The sequence below is a fragment of the Oncorhynchus mykiss genome, chromosome 3 (genome assembly GCF_057628025.1).
Source record: "Oncorhynchus mykiss isolate SJ-2025 chromosome 3, ASM5762802v1, whole genome shotgun sequence".
NCBI classification, from domain to species: Eukaryota; Metazoa; Chordata; class Actinopteri; order Salmoniformes; family Salmonidae; genus Oncorhynchus; species Oncorhynchus mykiss.
The window spans coordinates 52,060,073-52,086,763 of NC_143024.1; the positions used below are offsets into that span (position 1 = coordinate 52,060,073).

The following is a 26,691-nucleotide window of genomic DNA, read 5'->3' on the forward strand; positions in this document are numbered from 1 at the left end:
TTAACGGTTGTCATCTGGAGATAGAGAGGACCAAAGCGGAACGTGGTTAGTGTCCATCTTTTTAATGGAAAACTGAACACTTCAAAAACACAAAACAGCAAAGTGACAACCGAAACAGTTCTATCTGGTGCAGACATACAAAGACTGAAAATAACCACCCACAAACCTAGGGCTGGCAACCCTACTAAAGGGCCCCACTGGACTCAGGGGCAGCTCAGGACTGAGAGGTAGCTCCGTACTGAAGAGCAGCTCCGGACTGAAGAGCAATTCCGGCATCGCCGGCGTGACAGGCGGCTCTGGCAGGTCCTGGCTGACTGACGGCTCCTGGCTGGCTGACGGCTCTGGCGGCTCCTGGCTGGCTAGCAGCTCTGGCGACTCCTGGCTGGCTGGCAGCTCTGGCGGCTCCTGGCTGACTGGCGGCTCTGGCGGCTCCTGGCTGACTGACGGCTCTGGCGGTTCCTGGCTGACTGACGGCTCTGGCGGCTCCTGGCTGACTGACGGCTCTGGCGGCTCCTGGCTAACTGACGGCTCTGGCGACTCCTGGCTGACTGGCGGCTCTGGCGGCTCAGGACAGACTGGCGGCTCAGGACAGACTGGCGGCTCTGGAGGCTCAGGACAGACTGGTGGCTCTGGCGGCTCAGGACAGACTGGCGGCTCTGGCGGCTCAGGACAGACTGGCGGCTCTGGCGGCTCAGGACAGACTGGCGGCTCTGGCGGCTCAGGACAGACTGGCGGCTCTGGCGGCTCAGGACAGACTGGCGGCTCTGGCGGCTCAGGACAGACTGGCGGCTCTGGCGGCTCAGGACAGACGGGCGGCTCTGGCGGCTCAGGACAGACGGGAGACTCTGGCGGCTCAGGACAGACGGGAGACTCTGGCAGCTCAGGACAGACGAGGCGCACTGTAGGCCTTGTGCGTGGTGCCGGCACTGGTGGTACCGGGCCGAGGACACGCACCTCAGGTCTCTGGAGACGCACAGGATGCCTGGTGCGGGGGGCTGCCACCGGAGGGCTGGTGCGTGGAGATGGCACCGGATAGACCGGACCGAGATGGCGCACTGGAGATCTTTAGCACCGAGCCTGCCTAACCTTACCTGGTTGAATGCTCCCCGTCACCAGGCCAGTGCAGCGAGGTGGAATAGCCCGCACTGGGCTGTGCTGGCGAACAGGGGACACCATGCATAAGGCTAGTGCCATGTATGCCGGCCTGAGAAGACGCACTAGAGACAAGAGGCGTAGATCCGGCTTCATGGCACCTGGCTCGATGCCCACTAGCCCGACCGACACAGGGAGCTGGAATGTACCGCACCGGGCTATGCACACGCACTGGGGACACGCATAACACGGTGCCTGCCCGGTACAACGCCCTCTCTCTTCACGATAAGCACGGGGAGTTGGCGCAGGTCTCCTATCTGCCTTAGCCACACTCCCCGTGTGCCTCCCTCCAATAAATTTTTGGGCTGCCTCTCGGGCTTCCTTGCCAGCCGTGTTCCCTCAAAGCGCTGGCTCCCTTTAGCTGCTGCTTCCGCTGTCCTGGCTGCATCCACCTGTTCCCATGGAGGCAATCCCTTCCAGCAAGGATCTCCTCCCATGTGTAGCAACCCTTGACATCTAGAATGTCCTCCCATGTCCATTCCTCCTTATCGCGCTGCTCCTGCTGCTGCTGTCTGTTACCACGCTGCTTGGTCCTTTTTTGGTGGGTGGTTCTGTAACGGTTGTCGTCTGGAGATAGAGAGAACCAAAGCACAGCGTGGTTAGTGTTCATCTTTTTAATGGAAAACTGAACACTTCAAAAACACAAAACAACAAAGTGACAACCGAAACAGTTTTATCTGGTGCAGACACACAGACTGAAAATAACCACCCAAAACCGCAACAGAAAACAGGCTACCTAAATATGGTTCCCAATCAGAGACAATGACTAATACCTGCCTCTGATTGAGAACCATATCAGGCCAAACAAGAAACCCAACCTAGAAACGCAAAACATAGAATACCCACCCAACTCACGTCCTGACCAACTAAAACAAAGAAATAACAGAAGAACTAGGGTCAGGATGTGACAACAGGTTTAAAAGCATTAACTTATTATTAGTAGTTGGGACTGTAGCGTCCCACCTGGCCAATATCCGGCGAAATTCCAACTAAAGAATTATAAATATTTAACTTTCATAAAATCACAAGTGTAATACATCAAAATAAAGCTTAACTTCTTGTTAATCCAGCCGCTGTGTCAGATTTCAAAAAGGCTTTACGGCGAAAGCACACCATGCGATTATCTGAGGACAGCGACGTGCATACAGAACCATGAAAAACATATTTCAACCATGTCAGAAATAGCGATATAATAAATGCCTTACCTTTGATGATCTTCTTCTGTTGGCACTCCAAAAGGTCCTAGATACATCACAAATTGTAATTTTGTTCAATAATGTCCTTCTTTATATCCATAAAAACTCAGTTTAGCTGGCGTGCTTCAGTCAATATTCCACCCAGTTTCCCTCCATCAAAATGCATACAAAATGAATCCCAAATGTTACTAATAAACTTTTCCAAACAAGTCAAACAATGTTTATAATCAAACCTTAGGTACCCTAATACGTAAATAAACAATACAATTTAAGACGGAGAATCATTATTGTCTTTACCGGAGAAAAATACCAAAGAACGCCATACCAATACCAAATAAAAAAACATTTTTGATGGTTTGTCCAGTTTTAGAAACTTTATAGCGTTGTTCTATCCAAATCTAACAATTATATGCATATCCTATCTTCTGGGCCTGAGGCAGTTTACTTTGGACACGCTTTTCATCCCGACATGAAAAGATTGCCCCCTACCCAAGAGAGGTTAAACATTTATGGCAATTTAGCTAGCTAGCTTGCTGTTGCTAGCTAATTTGTCCTGGTATATAAAAATTGGGTTGTTATTTTACTCGAAATGCACAAGGTCCTCTAGTCCGACAATTAATCCACAGATAAAAGGGTAAACATAGTTTGTTTCTAGTAATCTTTCCTCCTTCAAGCTTCTTCTTCTTCAGTCTGGAGTGTGGAGCTCAGTTCATCTTTCAATCACCCACGTGGGTATATGTTCCTGAAAACCAAGGAGGAGTAGTGAGAGGCAGGACTTGCAGTGCATAAAGCATCACAAATAGAACCAAGTTCTATTTTAGTGTCCCTGGATGATGCTCGTTGATGCTCGCGAGCATTGTGGGTGTAATGATTGAATTACATATATGTGTACATTTAAGCGGTGTGGTCAGCATGTGAGTGTCCAGGCAATGTTGTTCTGCACTAAAATGGCAGTTGACTGATGTTGCAGCATCTGAGCCTGATTTATCCTCACTCTCTGACAATTGTGTAATTCATAAACAACTTAGATATTGAAATGCAAGCAGCTTGTGATAAGACCAGTTACAAAAAGTATTACTAAACCCAAACATGAAAAACATATTTCACTCAAGCCAACCTTATGATTGTAGTACTATTCATATTAACCTACTGGACTTCCTCAGCACAAACAAACAAGAATATGAAACAACGTTTATTCACTTTATTTTAAATGATAACGTCATGGTGAATGAATCACACATTGTTATATGTGCTCTGTATTTACATTCCTCTCAGTCCAATCACCAAAGACAGCTATAGTAGAGGGGGAGAGGTTACAAGAGAAAAGGGTGGGAGGACTCTCAAACGGTTAATTTAATTGCTTTTCTGATTTTCGTGACCAAGCTTCCTGATGCTAATTGTACATAATGCTATGCTAGGCTATCGATACATTTACACAAATGCTTGGATTGCTTTCACTGTAAAGCATAATTTCAAAATCTGAGATGACAGGTGGATTAACAAAAGGCTAAACTGTGTTTTGCAATATTGCACTTGTGATTTCATGAATATTTTTTTGTAATACTATTTGACTGTTGCGCTATGCTATTCAGCGGTTGCTGACGAAAATGATCCCGCGACAGGTAGCGTCAAGAAGTTAAATAAAGGTTAAATTAAAAACAATAAAGATGAGGTATTCATTCAAAAACACTATTATTGAACACAGAGTGTGAGTCCATGCAACATAAGCAGATTTTTACTCCTGAACTTATTTAGGCTTGCTAAAAAGTTGCGGAAAACTTTTTGACTCAAGACATTTCAGCTTTTCATGTTTTATTCATTCCTAAAAATAAAAATAAACACGTTATTCCACTTTGACCTTATGGGGTTTTGTGTGTAGGCCAGTGACACAAAATCTAAATTTAATACATTTTTGACATTATGGGGTTTCGTGTGTAGGCCAGTGGCACAACCTCAATTTAATCCATTTTAAATTCAGGCTGTAATCAAGTGGTTTGAATACCTTCTCCATTGTTTATTACAGGAACATGTATAGCTTCAAAATATGTTCAATAGCTGTCAACTATCTTTTCCCTATCCCATAGATTGATGTATTAGACTAGGTCATATGTAGGGTTAAGGAGCAGTTCCACGGACACAGATTATACATAGTCCTGGACTATAAATAATTTTGGCTTTAGATTTTCAGGTGATATTGCTTTTTAGTCTCGGACTAGGCTTAATCTGTGTCCGGGAAAACCTCACCATAATGTTTAAATTAGCAGAATGGGATGTTGTTTTACATGAAAAAACATGTTTGATTTACCAAGTACATTAATGGAGTAAACCTAGTCTAAGAGTATGTATTAAGCTGTTGAGAGAAGGTTTGAATCCTAATCAACCCATCCAATGTGAGTACATCTGTCATTTAAAAAAAAAAAAATGTTAAAGGGTTGGATCAGCTAAATATTGCGGAAAGAATATTGGTTCCATCAATGTAATTGTCTTTTTTCTTTCTTTTTTTTTTAAATATATATATATGTGTATATGTATGCATGTGTGTATGGAGATATATATATCTCCATACACACATGCATACATATACACATATATACATACACATACCAATATAGACATACATACATTAAAGAATATACCTTTATTATTATTCCCCGCAAACCCTACCACGATCCCCCAATTCGAGTAAACAAATAAACACTTCGGCTTTTACCTTCAATTTATACATCTTATACACATTTTACATTCACAGTCTATTATACAATAGTTATTTTTTGTTTATTTTTAGTCCTTCCTCTATTTCTGATGTCCATCCAGTTTGATATCTATTTGTAACTGTGCTATTTCACAAAAGTTCTAAACATATATACATTTTACAGACCCCGTATGTTCTACATGTTTTGTCTTGCTATTAGTCCCACCCTTCAGCTCCATTCAACCTCTCCCATCTATCTCTCAACATCATCCATTTTGGATTTCTATTTGCCATATATTTTTCAACTGTGCTGTGATGCTTCACAAATGACTTGAACATTTCTATTCTCATAGCTTCTACAGATTGTAAATTAAAAATAAATGTTTTTGCTAAAATAATTATTATATTATTGATTGATTGACTATGGCTTTTCAAATCACCCAGTGTTGCTGTCTGCAGCGTTAGTTCTAGGCAAATTTTGCAATTCTTCAAATGTTGCAATTCTTCAGCCATTCCTGGACCTGTGACCAAAAACAAGCTACATATGGACAATACCAAAATAAATTATCTAATAACTCTGCCTCCTCACAGCAGAATCTGCAGAGCTGGGAATATATATAACATTCCATTAGCAAGGATTTTGTATAGTAATTTTAATTGAAAAATGTGAAGTTCTGCATCCGGCGTTGTTTTGCGTATCAATTGATAAACCATGTGCCATGGAATGGGTACATCGAAAATCTATTTTGCAATTTATATGGCACAGCTGTCAGTTTCTTGGTCCGTAAATTAAATTGGTATATGTTTTTATTTATCACGATTTTCTTTAACCATTTTTGTTCTTTAATACAGGGCCGATATACAAGTTCCTTACTTTTTTCCCCTTCTACTTGCCTCTTACATTTTTGTGGTAATGCTGCAATTAATTGGTTGTTATTTTGGGTAGAGTAGACATTTCCATATGTCTGTGTTAGCTGCATGTGTGACAACTCCACCAGTCCTATTTATGATATCATTCACAAAAAGTATACCTTTTTTTTAAATGTCTTCGAAAAATACATTTTTTTTATCAATAAGTATATTTGAATTTAACCACAATATTTGTTGTATTATTTGTTCTGTCTTTTCAGGTGGATTAAACTGAAATTGCAACCAACTTTCTAAGTCTTGTTTAAAAAATAAAGATATTTTGGAGATTATTTCCTTTTCAAACAATCGAAAGTGGGCCGGTGTAATCTGAATAAAGGGAAAAAGGCCCTTCTAGGACGTAGGATGAGACATTCGTACCAATTTACTAGAGAACCAGTTTGGATTTAAGTATAACTTTTGTATGACTAATGCCTTTAGTGAGAGGTCTAATGCTTTAATATTAAATAATTTCTGCCCTCCGAATTCATATTCGTTATTTAAATAGGCCCTTTTAATTTTATCTGGCTTGCCGTTCCAAATAAAATGGAATATTTTATGTTCATACAATTTAAAAAGTACATCTGTAGTTTAATAAAGCCACAGTACTCTAGCACTAGTCAAGTTGCTTATGCTGAAAAGCTTTTTTAGTGGATGTCAAATTAGCTTTTGAATTTCCTGTCTTTTTCGGCTTCAGACAAAAGCTAATATTTCACTTTAAAATATTGTTTTTTGTTTGAATGTACAGTATACACAGGTATAGCACATTATAATGCAGTCATAATGTATTGTAAGACTTGCCATACAGATATAGGATCTTAATTTGAGGCAGTTTGATACATTAGGAAAATAATAATAATAATACATGTGAATTTATATGTGGATTATAATTTATTAAATGTTTTGTAGGGGGGCTCCAGTATAAATATAGTTTGGATTTCAGAGCTCTACGCAATGACATTGTTGGTTCTCAAAATCCATTCCTGGAGAGCAACCTTTCCTTCTGTAACACACCAGATTAAAATGGCCTCCTAAGTGGCGCAGCGGTCTAAGGCACTGCATTTTAGTGATTGAGCCGTCACTACAGACCTTGGTTCGCTCACGGGCTGTATCACAAACGGCCGTGATCGGGAGCCCCAGCATCATCCGGGTCAGGGGAGGGTTTGGCCAGGGGGCTTTACTTGGCTCATCACGCTCTTGCGACTCCTTATGGCGGGCCAGGCTACTGCAGGATGACCTTGGTCGTCAGGTGAACAATGTTTTCTTTGACACATTTGTGCGGCTGGCTTCTGGGTTAAGCGGTTGGGTGTTAAGAAGTGCAGAGATGCAGCAATGAGACAAGATCGAATTTGGGGATAATAATATTTTGTAGTGGTTGATAAATTTTTCCAGGTCCTGTTACCCCCAAACAACAGCATATCCCTCTTAATTATCAGAATGAATTCTACTAGTACTGTATTTTCTTCTTTGTGTGTGGATGGGGGGGAGGGGTCTATTGGTGGGGTGTGTACAGTGCACTCTTCCTCAATGCTTTTTTATGCATCCTCCTTGTGAGGAAATGTAAAACTTCTGGCTGTGTTATTTTCTTTCTGCTGTTTGTTCTTTTGATGTGTTGTGTACATTATCTCCAGCGCTTGAATTTAAATTTTACTGTTATGTATGCTCTTTTCATCACTGCCGACGGTTGCAGCTCTAATAATATTAACCATTTAAGTCACTGTGGAATGCTAATTTAATTTCTATTTCAATTAATATGTCCCTACAGGTTTGCATATCAAATCAGTTAACACTGGATTGTGCACTTTGATTCAATAAATTACAAAAAAGCCCCAAAATAAAATCACTTCAAAAAAGGGAGAGATTTGGAAGACAGGAGTAGAGTGCATTTGAACTGTGTTTACACAAACTGCTTATTAATCAACTCAATGACATTAAGCACATTGGGGTGGTTTTGAAACTAATGAGGCTTGTTTGTATTGTTATTAAAGGTCCGATGCAGCAATTATTTAAAAATCTCAATATCAAATCATTTATGTGCATCAATGAAGTACCTTACTGTGAATGTTTTAAATTAAAATAGTCAAAAATAAACAAAAATAGTTCTTAGCAAAGAGCAATTTCTCAAGCAATAATTTTTATAGGACTGTCTGGGAGTGGTCTGAGCAGGGAGGGGAAATAGAAAACTAGCTGTTATTGTCAGAGATGTTTGGAACACTCTTATTGGTCTATTAATTCAGGCAGACCAAAACTCACCACACCAGCCAAAGATTTCAGGCACTCTTTTCAAACAACTCTTACACTAAAAGGGCGTTGTCATAATATTCACAATTTCAGTGTATTATTCCAACCTCAAAGAGGGGAAATATATATAATACACAAGAAAATCTAGTTCTTGACTGCACTGGGCCTTTAATACACATGAACCTGCTAGCTAGAAAAAAGCCTGCTTGGCTAATTATTGTTAGGGACAGAGTTAAATGTCATAAAATGCTGTGACATAAGCACTTGTGTGTATTAATAGCCTTGAGTGTGTGTGAATGTGGTGGCATCACTGAGCTCATGTTTAAAAGTGCTTATGCAGTATGTTGTGGTATCATAAGTAATACAGCATATCAGGTGATGGTCTGTGTGTGTGTGTGTGTGTGTGTGTGTGTGTGTGTGTGTGTGTGTGTGTGTGTGTGTGTGTGTGTGTGTGTGTGTGTGTGTGTGTGTGTGTGTGTGTGTGTGTTGGCCTGCCCCCTCAAATGCTTGTTTTGTCCGGCAGCTCTATGAGCACCTCTGTATTCCTCTCGCATAATCAAAGGTCACACTGGGGGCCGGGTGTTGAGATAGCTTTACTTCACAGCGACACACACACACCTGGTGCCATGCCAAAAGGAACTGACTAAAAGCTGGAATTTAACCTAGATATTATTTTTCTCAGTAAATTGTTGCTCTTTGTCTTTTGGTTGGCATGGTTCCAGGTGTGAAATAATGACAATTATTTTTCAGTTTAATTTTAAACATATTATAAATAATGAAAATAATTGTCCAATGTAATTTCAAAGGTACTTCAGTGTAATTGTTAAATCATCATCTATCATCAATATCGCATAAACTACTAATGATAAGCTTAATGAAACTCATGTGATCCCTTCTGAAACACTTTCCACTTCTTTGGGAAATGCGTCACCCTTCTTGCTTAACTTAATTGATTCAATATAATGTTCTCAGTAAACTGTGGATCACAGAGACGAACACTGAGTGTACAAAACATTAAGAACACATTTCTGTTATTGAGTTGCCAGAACAGAACCAGAACATTTAGAATAGTTTCTCAACTACTTTAGAATAGTTTCTCGCCTACTTTTAGGCCTACATGAGGAAAACTGATATTAATGGACAGATGAAGAAATATTTGGTTGTTTAATATACTTTAAAAAGAAGTGATGCGCATCTCACTGCGAGGTAAATAATATTGGGAAAATCTTGAATTAAAGATGTAAATCCTGACACTTTGGCAAGGGGGCCAGTAAGGGACAGTTGTCTCTAAGGTCTGGATTATTCTTAGAGTATACCAATTAACACCATGTATCTTCTTTTATCTTAACTTAAATCAAGGCCCTTTACAGTTTAATACATTTTCTCTCTGTAATTAAAGAATGTCAGAGATGCAGATCAAAGCATTGAGCTGCCGTCCACGCACCATAGGTAACGCTGTTTTGCATACAGAAATCTGCATATTGCTGTGAACATTTTCATTTAGTTTCGCAAGAATTACAATGCAGGATGGGTTGTTGGTAGCCTGAGATTGGGAGCGGCGTGTGCACATATGCATATTGATTTATACTTTTTGTTTGGGAGGGAATGAGTCTCGTCTGTTCTGTCAAGTCTACACCAATACAAAGGACTCATGTAAAAATCAGTATGGAAATAATCTTTCCATAAACCCTTAAAACATTGGAAATAACTTCAAAGCAACTGCTCTTTTGCGTTGGTTGAATTACCTAAAATAAATGATCACACACATAATAATAATAATAATAATATAACAAACAATGAGCTTTGGTTTCTAGAAAAATACGGTACTTCAGGCTTTTAAAAAAGTGTCCAGCCCTGTAAATGAGTGCAGTGAACTCAAGTGACCTTAGTCACATAATGTTTGTCCGTCATAAATTGTAGCATAAACCCAGTCTCTATCATACAATCAAAATATCAAACTCTTTTACCACACAACCATAAAGAAGTATCAAATCTAAGGTGTCTTCAACTACAACTGACCACGTAAGTCAACACGGTATAAAGCACACTAAAACAAATTAAATACCATGTGCAAAAAAGTTGTAGTCAGTCAAACAATCTGCCAACAGATCTCCAGCAGAGAAAGGCCATGAAGAAACAGCTGAGAATAACTGAGATGTGTAGTCCAAAGGAAGAAATGAGTGGATCCGATCCTGGTTTAAACTTAAGACAAGGCTACACTTTTAAATACAACAAAACAAACGGAGTAAAGAAGCTTCGGAACAGAGGGTTGAACACATCCTCATTCGCACCATCATCACAACCCACTTTTGTGCAGCTGATGCTGGCTTTTTAATAGGGAATTGAAAAGGGAAGCACCCTATTGTAAGGAGAAGCACTGAGACGGTTCAGACAAATTCAGGGCCGTCACACACCCCCTCCCCTGGAAAAAAGCCAACCATTGCCCTGGAACGCACATCTTGGTCTGGGAAACAAATAAAAGTCTCATCACTTTCCTCTACAAAAATATTCGAGACTTTGTGGGCGCTCACGCTCCTCAGCTGTGCTGTAACAGGCCTTAAGGCGTAAGACTTCTAGGTTTGGGAATCAGAGAAAAGTCTCATCACTTTCCTCTTCAAAGATATCCAATACCTTTTGGCGCTCAATCTCCTCCAATTCTTCAGCTGAGGGTTAATAGGCCTTAAGTCGTGAGACATGGACAACGTGGATATCTACACCTGTGTCCTCTTTCACCACTCTGTAGTTCAGAGGGCCCATCTGCTTCACAATCCTATATGGTCCATGCCATTTAGTCTCCTGCTTGACCGAGAAGAATTGTTCAGCTTTTGAGTATGGATGAGCCCCACCCAATCACTAACCTGGAACTGGATGTCTCGTCTCTTCTTATCATAATTTATCTTCTGCTTGAGACAGGCCTTGATCATGTTCTTTAAGACAAGAGCACTCTAGTCGTGAAGATGGCCTACCTGGTCATAGCATGCAGAGTCTGGAGTAACGTGCTGGGGCTGTAGCACCATATCAAATGGTCCTCGGAGGGGACGACTCAGGTTCAGCTCTGCAGGGGTGACTCCAGTGGAATCTTGCACAGCAGAATTCAGGGCAAATCGAAAATTGTGAAGGTGCTTGTCCCAGTGTTTGTGATGGGTCCCTACACAGGAAGCAACCATTGCCTTCAAGGTTTGATTAACCCTCTCATGAGGTTGGTCTGTGGGTGAAAGGCCGTGGTCAACTTCTGTCTCAGGTTCCATTTTTTGGCAGGTCTCCTCAAAGAGATCAGAGGCGAATTGGGAACCTCTGTCTGACAATATGTGATCAGGCACTCCCCAGCGAGTCAGGATCTCTTCTGTGAGGATGTTAGAGGCTGTCCTCGCTGTTGCCTGACGAAGGGCAAAGAGCTCCACCCACTTGGAATAGTAATCAACAAAACAAGCATGTACACATTCTGATTGGAGCTTCTAGGAAATGGACCCATCAAATCCACTCCCAACATTTCCCAAGGTTGGGTAACAGTTTGCTGCAACTTGCCAGCAGTCTCTCTGCCTTCTGGTTTGTACATTTGACAAACTTGACAGTTTCGTATGTGTGACTTCACATTCATGCTCAGATGTGACTAGTAAAGGAATGCTTGCAACCGCTTGGTTTTGAACCTGCCCAAATGACCAGCTAAAGGGTCTTCATGGAAATGTTCCAGCAGTTGAAGGCATAGAGGTTCAGGTATGTACATTTGGTAGAGTGTTCTGTGAGGTAGTTCTACAACTCGGTAGACTTTGTCTTCAATGACGGTCAGGTTTGTGGTAGGATTGACCATCTTTTCTCCATCTTCCAGGATAGTCTGGTACAAAGTCTATACTTCTGGATCATCCTGTTTGAACTTCCATATGGCCTCATCAGAGATGGGAAAGTCAGTTTTGGGTGAGTGAACTGCTAGACAAGACAATAGCACATGTAAAATGAGGGCCACTGTTACCATCAGCAGGAGCTCTGGATAAGGCATCTGGAACAGTGTTGTACTTTCCTTTCCTGTATTCTACAGCAAAGGTGAACTCTTACAACCGTAGAGCCCATCTGATGAGTCTGGTGCTTGATTTGTTTGACTTGAAAATCCACACAAGAGAGGAATGGTCAGTGACCACAGTGAAATATCTTCCCTCCAGGTAATACTTCCACTTTTCCAAAGCCTAGAGAACTGCAAGGTACTCTTGCTCGATTGTGGAATAGTTTCCGTTCGGCTCCATTCAATGTCCGACTGTCGAACGCTAGCACATCTTCAGTGCCAAGTCCAGTCTGTTGGATTAGGACAGCACCAAGTCCAACATTACTTGCATCAGTGTAAACAACAAAAGGGCAGTCAAAGTTGAGATGACCCAAAATGGGAGGTGTAACAAGGTGTCATTTTAGGGTTTCAAAGGAGGTTTGGCACTCTGCTCTCCATTGGAATTTCGCTCCTTTTCGCTTCAATGCGTTGAGTGGTTCTGCGACCTGGGAGAAGTTCAGCACAAACCGATGGTACCATCCAGCCATCCCAAAAAAAAGTTGAAGGACCTTGAGGGTGGTTGGCACAGGGAAGTCTTGTACAGCCTTGGCCTTGTCATGGTAATTTCCTGTATTACTAAATGATGAGAGTTACAAACCACACACCAGTCAGAGTTATACTTAAACTTAATCTTTTAACTTGTTATGGCTGCAATCCCACTAACGGGATAAGTGTCATCAACAACAGCTGAAAAGTATAGCGCTACATTCAATAAATATTACTATAAATATTTGTATTCATGAAATCACAAATGCAATATAGGAAAACACAGCTTAGCCTTTTGTTAATCCACCTGTCGTCTCAGATTTTGAAATTATGCTTTACAGCGAAAGCAATCCAAGCGTTTGTGTAAATGTATCGATCGCACAACAAAACATTAAGTACACTTAGCATCAGGTAGCTTGGTCACGAAAATCATAAATGCAATCAAATTAATCGTTTACCTTTGATGATCTTCGGATGTTTCACTCATGAGACTCCCAGTTACACAACAAATGTTCCTTTTGTTCCATAAAGATTATTTTATATCCAAAATACCTCTGTTTGTTTGTCGCATTATTTTCAGAAATCCACAGGAAAGAGCGGTCATGACAACGCAGACGAAAATTCCAAATAGTTTCCATGATGTCCACAGAAACATGTCAAACGATTTTTAGAATCAGTCCTCAGGTTGTTTTTAAAATATATAATCGATAATATATCAACCGCAAATGTCTTTCACAGTAGGAGAGGGAAAAACAATACCTATCCGAACTCTGTGGCGCGAGCAAAACTCATGTGATCACTTGACGCGATGTTAACGTTCTGGCACATTTTTCAAAATAAAAGTCTGAAACTATGTCTGAAGACTGTTGACACCTCGAGGAAGCGATAGGAAAGGGAATCTGGTTCATATCCCTTTAAATCCAGCAAAGGTAGGCTATGGAACATGGAGTTTTCAAAATAGAAGCCACTTCCTGTTTTGATTGTTCTCAGGGTTTCACCTGCAATATCAGTTCTGTTATACTCACAGACAATATTTTGACAGTTTTGGAAACTTTAGAGTGTTTTCTATCCAATACTAATAATAATAATATGCATATATTACCAACTGAGACTGAGGAGCTGGCCGTTTGCAATGGGCACCTTTTCATGCAAGCTACTCAATACTGCCCCTGCAGCCATATAAAGTTAATAATATGAGCTTCACCATAGCCCTGTGACTCTCAGATCAATTCAGTGTCTATAAATGAATTCTGAATTACTTCATATTACCAAAACATTACCTCATCCAACGGCATATATCAATTGTCAATTCTAGATACTCCAATCTAAAATACACCCACTCCTGGACAAGCTCACAGAGGAGAGTGAGCCCCTAGGTCATATACTATGTCAAGAGAAGGGCAACATCAGAGGGGACATACAATGGTTCCAGACACTGCCATACTCCCCCCAATGAGAAAAGGAGGGAATGACTGGAGTACAGACATAGTGGAGCCCTTCACATGGTTTCACAGATATGTTCATTATGAAGACAATGTTCAAACCTGACTTCTCCCTTTCTGATATGCTGCCTATTACCAGACATGTAAAAGACAAGCCTGACCTCTCCCTTCTCTGGGCCCCAAGTTACTTTTCCCTAGAGAGAAAGGAAAATGCAACTGCCAACAGTATAGTCCAAAAGAAGACATTCTAATGACAAGTATAAAATAAATAAAACATCTTATTTATCTATGTTACCTAACTAATTCTGATTCAGCTACGACAGTCTTTACAGTATCCACATGGATGCCGTCATAAGACAATATGGCCAAGAAACGTCAGGGAGGTTTGGCAGAAGTTGCTCTTCTTTATGTTCAATGTCAGACCAGCTTCACTTAGCTTGTTCAACACTGCTTGAAGATCTTGAAGGTGTTGGTTTGTCTCTGGTCTGGGAGTCGATAATTATATCGTCCAGGTAGACAACAGATTTTCCCTTTGAGCTCACCTAACGCAATATCCAGCAGTCTTTGGAAAGTGGCTTTATTCCAAAAGGCATCACTTTAAAGGAAAACAGGCCCCCAGCACAGACAAAAGTAGTCTTGTCCTTGCTTTCCTGGTCCAGCTCAACCTCAAAATAGCCAATATTGAGGTCAAGGGTACTCCATAAGGAGTATCACATCTCAGTAGTCTACAAAAACAAATGACCACATAAATCAACACGGTACAAATAACACTAAAACAAATTAAATACCGTATGCAAAAAAAGTTAAGGTCAATCAGACAATCAAAACTATGACATAACCACATGGAGTGATGTAGTAACCAAAAAATTGTTAAACAAATAAAAATACATATATTTATATATATATATACATATATTTATGTATATATATATATATATGTACATATATATATATATATCTATACATATATTTATGTATATATATATATATATGTACATAAATATATGTATATATATATATATATATATATGTACATATATATATATATATCTATACATATATTTATGTATATATATATATATATATGTATATATATATATTTATTATATGTACATATATATATATATATTTATATATATATGTACATATATATATATATATATATACATATATATATGTACATATATATATATATATATATATATACATATATTTATATATATATATGTACATATATATATATATATACATATATATATGTACATATATATATATATATATATATATATACATATATTTATATATATATATATATATATATATACATATATTTATATATATTTATATACATATATATATATATATATATATGTACATATATATATATACATATATATATGTACATATATATATATATATATATACATATATTTATATATATACATATATTTATATACATATATATATATATATATATACATATATTTATATATATACATATATTTATATATATTTATATATATATATATATACATATATATATATATATATATATATATATATATATATATATATATATATATATATATATATATATATATATATATATATATATATTTATATATATATATTTATATTTATATATATATATATATTTATATATATATACATATATTTATATATATATATATATATATATATACACACACACATATAAACACAGTTGAAGTCGGAAATTAACATACACCTACATCTCAGTAAAAATTCCATGTCTTAGATTTACCGGACTGGGGAGGCACACTGGAGGCCTGCTGCGTGGAACCAGCACAAGTGGCACCGGACTGGTGACACGCACTTCAGGGAGAGTGCGGGGAGCTGGCACAGGATGTACCGAGCTGGGGAGGTGCACTGGAGGCCTGGTGCGTGGAGCCGGCACAGGTGGCACCGTACTGGTGACACGCACTTCGGGGAGAGTGCGGGGAGCTGGCACAGGATGTACCGGACTGTTGACACTCACTTCAGGAAGGGTGCGGAGAGCTGGCACAGGACTCACCAGACCGCTGATAGGCTCTTCAAGTCGGAAGCCGTGCAGAACACACCTACATAACATTTCTCTCATCTCTCTCTCTCCCAACTTCTCCATCACCTCCCTGACGGTCTCTGGCTCTTCAGGGTGAGTACGGGGAGCTGGCACAGATTGCACCGCACTGATGGCCCACTCTTCTACTCGCCGCTGCTCTGCCGACAAAAAATCTTGGGGTTTCTGTGCCCGAGGTCCCCGTCGTCGCTGTCATTGCATCTTCCTTGGTGTCCTTGGGTCTCACATCCTCCCATAATTTCTTCCCAGGTCCAGAACTACTTTACCTCCGTCACACGCTGCTTGGTCCTTGCTTGTTTGGATATTCTGTCACGATCGTTGTAATGAAGATACCAAGGCGCAGCGTGATTGAAGTTCCACATCTTTATTACGGTGAAACTTTAAACAAAAACAATAAACCAATAACGAAATGTGAAAGTAGTGGTGCACATGCACAAACATAAAACATTATCCCACAAACACAGGTGGGAAAAATGGCTACCTAAATATGATCCCCAATTAGAGGCAACGATTACCAGCTGCCTCTAATTGGGAACCACACAAAACACCAACATATAAATATTGAGCTAGAACACCCCCTAGTCACGCTCTGACTTACTACACCAAAGAGAACCAAGGGCTCTCTATGGTCAGGGCGTGACAGAAACACCCTCGGTCTCTCTATGTGTAGGCCATCTATCTGATGTTGTCTTGTCCAAACGAGTATGACTTTGTTGCCGTCCGTAGCATTAAAGCCAAGGGAAGTCAGCGAGCATCTGGCCTCCCCTGACAAAAAAATGTTGAGCAGAACTGTGAATGGTTCTGGCGCACCAAAAAAAAGGGTGAAGGGAAGCTAGCTTGGATTTGACATCACTCCTATCAAATCCCATTGAGAGCATAAGTCATTGACAGAAAAACTTTAATTGTCACATCTCATTGTGTTGTCCTCAAGTGGCTAGCTAGCCAGCTAAAATTAATTATATGTAGTAGCCAATGATTATAACGGCGATTCTGATCCAACCTTTATTTCATACATTGTTGTACCCTTGGCTTGAGAGGATGGAAGTTCAGTATATAGCTAGATGTAGAAGGCTAATGTTAACTAGCTAATGTTGCCCATGAGTGGAAGCTGGGCTAGCGAGCAAGCATTTTAGCCAGGTAGCCTAGGACAACAAAAATAAAAGTGTGTACTGTATGACAGTGATAGATATCAGATAGATATCAACATGAAAGAGAGGAGGATGGCATTGCCATTTCTCTACAAGTAGAGTGAGTCAACATGTCTTTTATACTTGCACGAACTCGCACAAACACACACACACACAGAAATCATAGCCATGGACAGCCACATCATATTTGGCTTACGTTGATTGGACTAAATGTTTCTGGTATATTTTAGTTCTCACTGGATTAGACTAAGCAGAGGTGATTTGATGATGTCAAAATGTTGAAGATGAAATGGTGCTGGAATAGTGGAGGCAGCTTCTGTTTTCTTTGTAACTCTCTGTGGTTCTAAATCAATAGTTGTTTAGTGGTCCAAAAATGTTGGAAACATTAACTTGCTTGGCCAAGTTGTGGGTCATGTCTGTTACATGCTTTGTGGACTTCACTGGACAGAGATTGCTATCCGGTTTTGTGATAAAACAAAGGTTTGGTTCAATTTATTCTGCTGTTGTGTCTTCTTATTGTCTCGGCCTTTAGGCCTATATATCAAAGTCGCAAGGCATGTGAATTAACAGGTTATAGAGCAAACAACACATAGGTTGTAATAAAGCTTCCTGAGTGATTTTACCTAAGCACCACTACTGCTAATGACAAGCATAATGTGAAAGCTTGATCTCTTTCAGTATGCCTATTGTTATTAAGATATTAAGTGGTAGAGCTAGTGTCCACATCTGGTCCATTGAACATATTCATGATGGTGTTTTGTTCTTAAAAACCTCTTTGGGCTAGAGGTTCGACAACATCCTGTGAAATTGCAGAGCACAAAATTCAGAATACGAAAATCCTAATATTAAACATTCATGAAAATACAAGTGTCTTACATCATTTAAAAGCTTAACTTCTTGTTAATCCAACCGCGTTGTCAAATTTCAAAAAGGCTTTACGGCAAAACATACAATGCAATTATCTGAGGACAACTCCCTGCATACACCATAATTAAAAAAATGTTTCAAACCAGCAGAGTCATCACAAAAATCAGAAATACCTTTGAAGATCTTCCTCTGTTTGCAATCCCAAGGGTCCCAGCTACACAACAAATGGACGTTTTGTTCGATAAAGTCCTTCTTTATATCCCAAAAAAAAGTCAGTCTAGTTAGCATGTTTGATTCAGTAATCCACCCGTTCCACTCATTCAACATGCAGACAAAGGAATACCAAAAGTTGCCGGTAAACTTCGTCCAAACAAGTTCAAACAACATTTCTAATCAATCCTCAGGTACCCTAATACAGTGGGGCAAAAAAGTATTTAGTCAGCCACCAATTGTGCATGTTCTCCCACTTAAAAAGATGAGAGAGGCCTGTAATTTTCATCAGAGGTACACTTCAACTATGACAGACAAAATGAGGAAATAAAATCCAGAAAATCACATTGTAGGATTTAATGAATTTATTTGCAAATTATGGTGGAAAATAAGTATTTGGTCACCTACAAACAAGCAAGATTTCTGGCTCTCACAGACCTGTAACTTCTTCTTTAAGAGGCTCCTCTGTCCTCCACTCGTTACCTGTATTAATGACACCTGTTTGAACTTATCAGTATAAAAGACACCTGTCCACAACCTCAAACAGACACACTCCAAACTCCACTATGGCCAAGACCAAAGAGCTGTAAAAGGACACCAGAAACAAAATTGGAGACCTACACCAGGCTGGGAAGACTGAATCTGCAATAGGTAAGCAGCTTGGTTTGAAGAAATCAACTGTGGGAGTAATTATTAGGAAATGGAAGACATACAAGACCACTGATAATCTCGATCTGGGGCTCCACGCAAGATCTCAGCCCGTGGGGTCAAAATGATCACAAGAACGGTGAGCAAAAATCCCAGAACCACACGGTGGGAAATAGTGAATGACCTGCAGAGAGCTGGGACCAAAGTAACAAAGCCTACCATCAGTAACACACTACGCCGCCAGGGATTCAAATCCTGCAGTGCCAGACGTGTCCCCCTGCTTAAGCCAGTACATGTCCAGGCCTGTCTGAAGTTTGCTAGAGAGCATTTGGAGGATCCAGAAGAAGATTGGGAGAATGTCATATGGTCAGATGAAACCAAAATATAACTTTTTGGTAAAAACTCAACTCGTCGTGTTTGGAGGACAAAGAATGCTGAGTTGCATCCAAAGAACACCATACCTACTGTGAAGCATGGGGGGTAGAAAGATCATGCTTTGGGGCTGTTTTTCTGCAAAGGGTCCAGGACGATAGATCCGTGTAAAGGAAAGAATGAATGGGGCCATGTATCGTGAGATTTTGAGTGAAAACCTCCTTCCATCAGCAAGGGCATTGAAGATGAAACGTGGCTGGGTCTTTCAGCATGACAATGATCCCAAACACACCGCCCGGGCAACGAAGGAGTGGCTTCGTAAGAAGCATTTCAAGGTCCTGGAGTGGCCTAGTCAGTCTCCAGATCTCAACCCCATAGAAAATCTTTGGAGGGAGTTGAAAGTCCATGTTTCCCAGCAACAGCCCCAAAACATCACTGCTCTAGAGGAGATCTGCATGGAGGAATGGGCCAAAATACCAGCAACAGTGTGTGAAAACCTTGTGGAGACTTACAGAAAACGTTTGACCTCTGTCATTGTCAACAAAGGGTATATAACAAAGTATTAAGATAAACTTTTGTTATTGAACAAATACTTATTTTCCACCATAATGTGCAAATAAATTCATAAAAAATCCTACAATGTGATTTTCTGGATTTTCTTTCTTCTAATTTTGTCTTTCATAGTTGAAGTGTACCTATGATGAAAATTACAGGCCTCTCTAATCTTTTTAAGTGGGAGAACTTGCACAATTGGTGGCTGACTAAATACTTTTTTGCCCCACTGTATATGTAGATAAACGATAACATTTAAGACGGAATGTAGTATGTTCAATACCGGAGATAAATAACGAAGTGCGCACTCTTATCCACGTGCACCACAAGACTGCAGTCCCATTGAAAGACACCTTGAAAAACGACAACTACTAGCTCATTTGTCAAAAAACATCTAGTGGAAGCCATAGGAACTGCAATCTGGGAGGAATTCCTTTGAATATCCCATAGACAAGCATTGGAATGGCCTGTGACGTCAAAATTATTCCGGATTGATTCTCCTCGGATTTTCGACCTGCCATATCAGCTCTGTTATACTCCCAGGCATTATTTTAACCGTTTTAGAAACTTCAGCGTTTTCTATCCAATACTATAATTATATGCATATCCTAGCTTCTGGGCCTGAGTAACAGGCAGTTTACTTTGGGCACGTCAGTCATCTGAACTTCTGAATACTTCCCCCTAGCCTTAAGAAGTTTTAATATTGTACTTATTCACAGAGATTTCCTCCCATGCCCAGTTCACATTTTCTTACATGTACCGTGCAATTATTGGAAAATTGGTCCACCAAATGCAAGTCAAATAAAACCAACAACAAACAAAAATGGGTTGTTGCAATATTATCAACATTAATATATATTTGCAGTGCCTTCAAACAAAGACACAAAGATACTTAACCTGTTGGTGTCTACAGTGGTGGAAAAAGTACTCAAATGTCATACTTGAGTAAAGGTAAAGATATCTTAATAAAAAAAATAAAAGTGAAAATCCCCAAGGAAAATACTACTTGACTAAAAGTCTAAAAGTATCTGGTTTTAAATATACTTAAGTACAGTGGTGTAAAAAGTACTCAATCATCATACTTGAGTAAAAGTCAAAAGTAAAAGTAAATGTTATACATTAAATTCCTTATATTAAGCAGTGGTGGATGTACTTACGTTTCATAAGTAAAAGTATGAAATGTAAGAGCCGTAAATCCAAAAAGCAAAACAGTCAGACCTTTTATTTGGTTTGAGCTTTTCTGAAAGGTAATGTCTTGTGTGGATTCTCAAATAGGCAGCACTTCAAAATACATCTCTTACAGACAAAATAGAATTATGCCTTAATAATTAAGGAATATAGCCAGTAAACCTAAGCACTTACAAACACAGTCACTTTGCTTTAGAAAAAACATCATATAATAGAACCCCATACATAGAGGAAAAAATTGAACTCATCAAAAGTACACACAACCTCACTGTAGGAATATGAGGACATCGCCACTGATGGAACTGTATCAGAAATCAATGTGTCAGGTCAAGCCTTTTAACAAGGACACCTATAACTTGGGAATTTTACACATAAATTAACAAAATGCATGAGGCATCCATGTCCTTGTGCTTGTTAGCATTAAGCTGTCATTACTTGAAGTAGAAGAATTGAATGTTCATCATCAGTAAAAATTGTTTTTCAAAGATTCTGGAATCCAGCCTTGCTCTGCTCGGACTAAAAACAAGTCATGCGGTGCTGAACAGCTGATGCAGGTAAGGGTGTGTTTAACCTCAGAGACAGCTTACAGACTGCCGGGAAGGACTTGAGCAACTCAATTTGATCAGCTAAACAGGCCAGATATCCGTCCAGCTGTTTGGAGCTTTCTTGTGCTGAAGACGTTTTCATGGCAGAGAAGAAGTCCTCCTCATCTCATGAACTGGTGCCATCACCTAGCTGCAGTAAGGGTTCTTCCAGGTGGTCCTTGATGTAGTCCATTCCTGAACTACAAGGAAGACGGCAATATAAATCATGCAGTTATGAGCCTACATTAATCCATCCCCATCCCATATCCTCTCACTCTCAACTGCGTTTATTTTCAGCAAACTTAACATGTGTAAATATTTGTATGAACATAAGATTCAACAACTGAGACAAACGGAACAGAAATGTGACTAAAATAAATTGAATAATGTGTCCCTGAACAAAGGGGGGTCAAAATCAAAGGTAACAGTCGGTATCTGGTGTGGCCACCAGCTGCATTAAGTACTGCAGTGAATCTCTTCCTCATGGACTGCACCATATTTGCCAGTCATTGCTTTGAGATGTTACCCCACTCTTCCACCAAGGCACCTGCAAGTTCCCAGACATTTCTGGGGGGAATGACCCTAGCCCTCACCCTCCGATCCAACAGGTCCCAGACGTGCTCAATGGGATTGAGACCCGGGCTCTTCGCTGGCCGTGGCAGAACACTGACATTCCTGTCTTGCAGGAAATCATGCACAGAACGAGCATTATGGCTGGTGGCATTGTCTTGCTGCAGGGTCATGTCAGGATGAGCCTGCAGGAAGGGTACCACATGAGGGAGGAGGATGTCTTCCCTTTAACACAGAGTATTGAGATTGCCTGCAATGACAACAAGCCCAGTCCGATGATACTGCGGCACACTACCCCAAAACATGACGGACCCTCCACCTCCAAATCGATTCCGCTCCAGAGTACAGGCCTCGGTGTAATCCTCATTCCTTCAACATTAAACGCGAATCCAACCATCAACCCTGGTGAGACAAAACCGCGACTCGTCAGTGAAGAGCCCTTTTTGCCAGTCCTGTCTGGTCCAGCGACGGTGGGTTTGTGCCCATAGGCGATGTTGTTGCCGGTGATGTCGGGTGAGGACCTGCCTTACAACAGGCCTACAAACCCTCAGTCAAGCCTCTCTCAGCCTATAGTGGACAGTCTGAGCACTGATGGAGGGATTGTGTTTTCCTGGTGTAACTTGGGCAGTTGTTGTTGCCCTCCTGTACCTGTCCCGCAGGTGTGATTTTCGGATGTACCGATCCTGTGCAGGTGTTGTTACACGTGGTCTGCCGCTGCGATGGTGATCAGCTGTCCGTCCTGTCTCCCTGTAGCACTGTTTTAGGCGTCTCACAGTACAGACAGTGCCATTTATTGCCCTAGCCACATCTGCAGTCCTCATGCCTCCTTGCAGTATGCCTAAGGGACATTCACACAGATGAGTAAGGACCCTGGGAATCTTTCTTTTGGTGTTTTTCAGAGTCAGTAGAAAGGCCTCTTTAGTGTCCTATGTTTTCATAACTGTGACCTTAATTGCCTAATGTCTGTAAGCTGTTAGTGTCTTAACGACCGTTCCACACAGGTGCATGTTCATTAATCGTTTATGGTTCATTGAACAAGCATGGGAAACAGTGTTTAAACCCTTTACAATGAGATATGTGAAGTCATTTGGATTTTTACAAATTATCTTTGAAAGACAGGGTCCCGAAAAAGGGACATTTCTTTTTTTTTACTGAGTTTATATAAACCAAGCAACAGGGCTAAGTAGGCTACCCATTGGACTGAACCACAAAGTCAGGAATGTAGTTTAAATGAGTGGTTCTCAAATATATGAAGTGTCAAAATGTACACTATACACAATTGTTGATGAATAATAAAATACTGTTAATTAACCACATGTTGTCTTACCCATTCTGATGGTGCGTCATCCTTTGTCCACGTTGTTGTGAATTTGTTGTGAATTTGGGGAGGAGGATTGCAGCTCCTATCAGCTCAGGGTCGTGAAACGTGGCTGAAACACTTCTTCAGTCCCAGTTGTAGCGCATCCACCAGAGGCTTACATTACTTCAGGGACAACTTGATGCGGTCAAGTTTTGTGGTCAGCAGGTTGATAGTGTGAAGTAGCCACCCCATCTGGACATTGGTCTCAGCCTGCAGGATGTTGATGGCCTTTGTGACTGGGCTCATGGTGGCAGCATAGTCTGTGAGGAAGGCGAGTGCAGCTGGATTGAACCTATGAAAAAAAAAATATATATATAAAAATACTATGTTTCCTAACCCTATACAAAGGGGACCACTAACCATTTCAACTGATTTAACTACAGTATCAATGGCTGGATGAATAGTTGACTAAATGGATCATTGATTGTGTATGGCTACAACATGTGAAACAGTTATTAGTCCCCAAGCAAAAGGCACAGGAAACACTGCAACAGATTTAGACATCATTCAATACCTTAAATTATGTCAAAATAATATATAATCCTTACTTACATTGGGACCTCGAAGTCTGTGCAGAGAACTCTAACTGCTGCCTCTCCTTTCTCTTTGACGATCCTCAGGAGTCTTCTACAGCCATGAACCAGGAGTTCCACCTTGTAGCAATCGGGCGCAGCAGCTGGAGATCGCAAGCATCTTCAACCATTTCTGCTGCAAGTGTGGATCTTACGCATTGGTTCCAGATGCTGTAGAGACTGTCAGGGTCTATCCAGTGGGCTGTGACACCAATGAAGCTCCGTCTTCTTACAGACCAGCAGTCAGTGGTGGTCGCAATGTGGTCAACTCCTCTCAAGGCCTCAGTCACCTTCTTCTTCATTTCCTCGGAGGCTTCATCAATCCTGGAGCGTAGTATGGGCCTTGATAAAATCTTTGAGTTAGGCTGCAGATCCTAGACAAACTCTGAACTATTTTTATTTTACAACAGCAAATGGTTGGAGCCCTTGGACCACATACTTCACCACAGCTTTGTCAATGGATTTTTTTTTTAGTCTTCAGTAATGTGCTCTGCTTGATGGTGGAGGAAGACTTAGGGGCATGTTTTCTCTTCAGTGTGTTTGCCGTCAGTTCTCAATACTTCTTAAAATTGTGTACAAGCTTTATCTGAAATAAGAAGAAAAGGAAAAGAGAAAGATAGTTACTTAGATAACTACCATCACCAAATAGTTAATGTATAGGTTCCCACATTTAAACATTAGTTAATTAAGTGAAAGATTGTGACCACCATTTAATATTACAATGAGAAAAAAATGTGTTAATTACTCTAGCTAGTAGGTTACGTCAATAAAAAGTCTACAGTAATTAGCAAGGTAAGAACAACTTTATCAACTAACACAGGGAATAAAATAGCTAGCTAACTTGGTGTTAGCTAAAATTTGAAAGCTAACATTTGTTAACTAGCTAGTTTGACCAGGTTTTTAGAGAAAAGTTATTTGTCTAGACTAACATTAGCTGACTAAAATGTGCCCAGATTCAGAAACTACCAGTTAACTAGCTTGTTAACAAGGGCACATTTTAGCACCGAGGTAAAGTTGGTTTTATATTCACACATTCGGACATTCATCAGACATTCGCCAAAAGCCATTTAAAATGGTAAAAATCAATAACTTAATTCACAGTTTGTCAAAGAAACATCAAACTAGGTATGATTGAATCTATAAATGTTTAGCATACTTTTACAACCTTTGTTTTGAGGAAAAAAATCCAGTTTTGACTATATATAAATACACTACAGTTCAAAAGTTTAGGGTCACTTAGAAATATCCTTTGTTTTGAAAGAAAAACATTAAATAACATCAAATTGATGAGAAATACAGTGTAGACATTGTTAATGTTGTAATTGACTATTGTAGCCGGAAACTGATTTTTTAATGGAATATCTACATAGGCGTACAGAGCCCCATTATCAGCAACCATCACTCCTGTGTTCTCTGGAGCAGGTTTTCATCAAGGACCTCTCTGTACTTTGCTCCGTTCATCTTTCCCTCGATCCTGTCCCTCGATCCTGTCTCCCAGTCCCTGTGGCTGAAAAACATCCCCACAGTATGATGCTGCCACCCCCATGCTTCACTGTAGGGATGGTGCCAGGTTTCCTCCAGACGTGACGCTTGGCATTCATTCCAAATAGTTAAATCTTGGTTTCAGTCCTTTAGGTGCCTCTTGGCAAACTCCAAGCGGGCTGTTGTGCCTTTTACTGAGGAGTGGCTTTCGTCTGGCCACTCTACCGGAAAGGCCTGATTGGTGGAGTTCTGCAAAGATGGTTTTCCTTCTGGAAGTTTCTCCCATCTCAACAGAGGAACTCTGGACCTCAGTCAGAGTGACCATTGGGTTCTTGGTGGAAACAGGATGCACCTGAGCTCAATTTCGAGTCTCATAGCAAAGGGTCTAAATACTTATGTAAACGTGATATTTCTGTTTTTTTGTGGGGGGGTTTTGCCCAAAAGTCTAAAAACCTATATTTTTACTTTGTCATTTTGGAGTATTATGTGTAGATTGATGAGGGAAACAAATATTGAAGCAATTTTAGAATAAGGCTGTAACGTAACAAAATGTGGAAAAAGTCAAGGGGTCTGATTACTTTCCGAATGCACTGTACTTGCACACAACACACACACATGCACACACATGTACACACTCATGCACACACAAACAAACACACACAACTACACATCTTTCCGTGAAAGGCCAAGTCCTAGGCCTGGTTAATGTAATTGCTTTTTATTGATCCTGTCTGATCAGGTGACTACTGTTCATCCTTTTACAGGAAGCCAATGCCAAGTTCCTCTGCCTGTGGGGACGTGAGACTGTGCTGACCTCTGTCTCCCATTCCATGTACCAGAATGATACCATTTGGCATTCAAACCTTCACTGTTAAGGCGAGGCTGCAAGCTC

The 26,691-nt window shown here is 40.2% G+C and overlaps 1 protein-coding gene across 1 annotated transcript; it reads right to left on the reverse strand.

Moving 5' to 3' along the window:
- On the reverse strand, positions 1 to 24,619 carry LOC149984584 (uncharacterized). Its single transcript, XM_090230524.1, has 5 exons — positions 24,473 to 24,619; positions 24,298 to 24,398; positions 23,870 to 24,037; positions 240 to 1,009; positions 1 to 14 (listed from the first exon to the last, which is right to left on the reverse strand). Exons 1-5 carry the CDS (start codon positions 24,617 to 24,619, stop codon positions 1 to 3), a joined length of 1,200 nt encoding a protein of 399 aa, XP_090086650.1.
- Between the last annotated feature and the right edge of the window lie 2,072 nt (positions 24,620 to 26,691).

Excerpts from the sequence above, each read along its gene's own strand:
- LOC149984584 (XM_090230524.1), bottom strand. The coding sequence starts at position 24,619 with ATGAAGAAGAAGGTGACTGAGGCCTTGAGAGGAGTTGACCACATTGCG. Across the intron at positions 24,038-24,297 it reads ACAGACTTCGAGGTCCCAAT|GTTCAATCCAGCTGCACTCG; the intron begins GTAAGTAAGGAT and ends TTTTTTTCATAG. Across the intron at positions 1,010-23,869 it reads CGCATCAAGTTGTCCCTGAA|CCCTCCGGTGGCAGCCCCCC; the intron begins GTAATGTAAGCC and ends TCCACGCACCAG.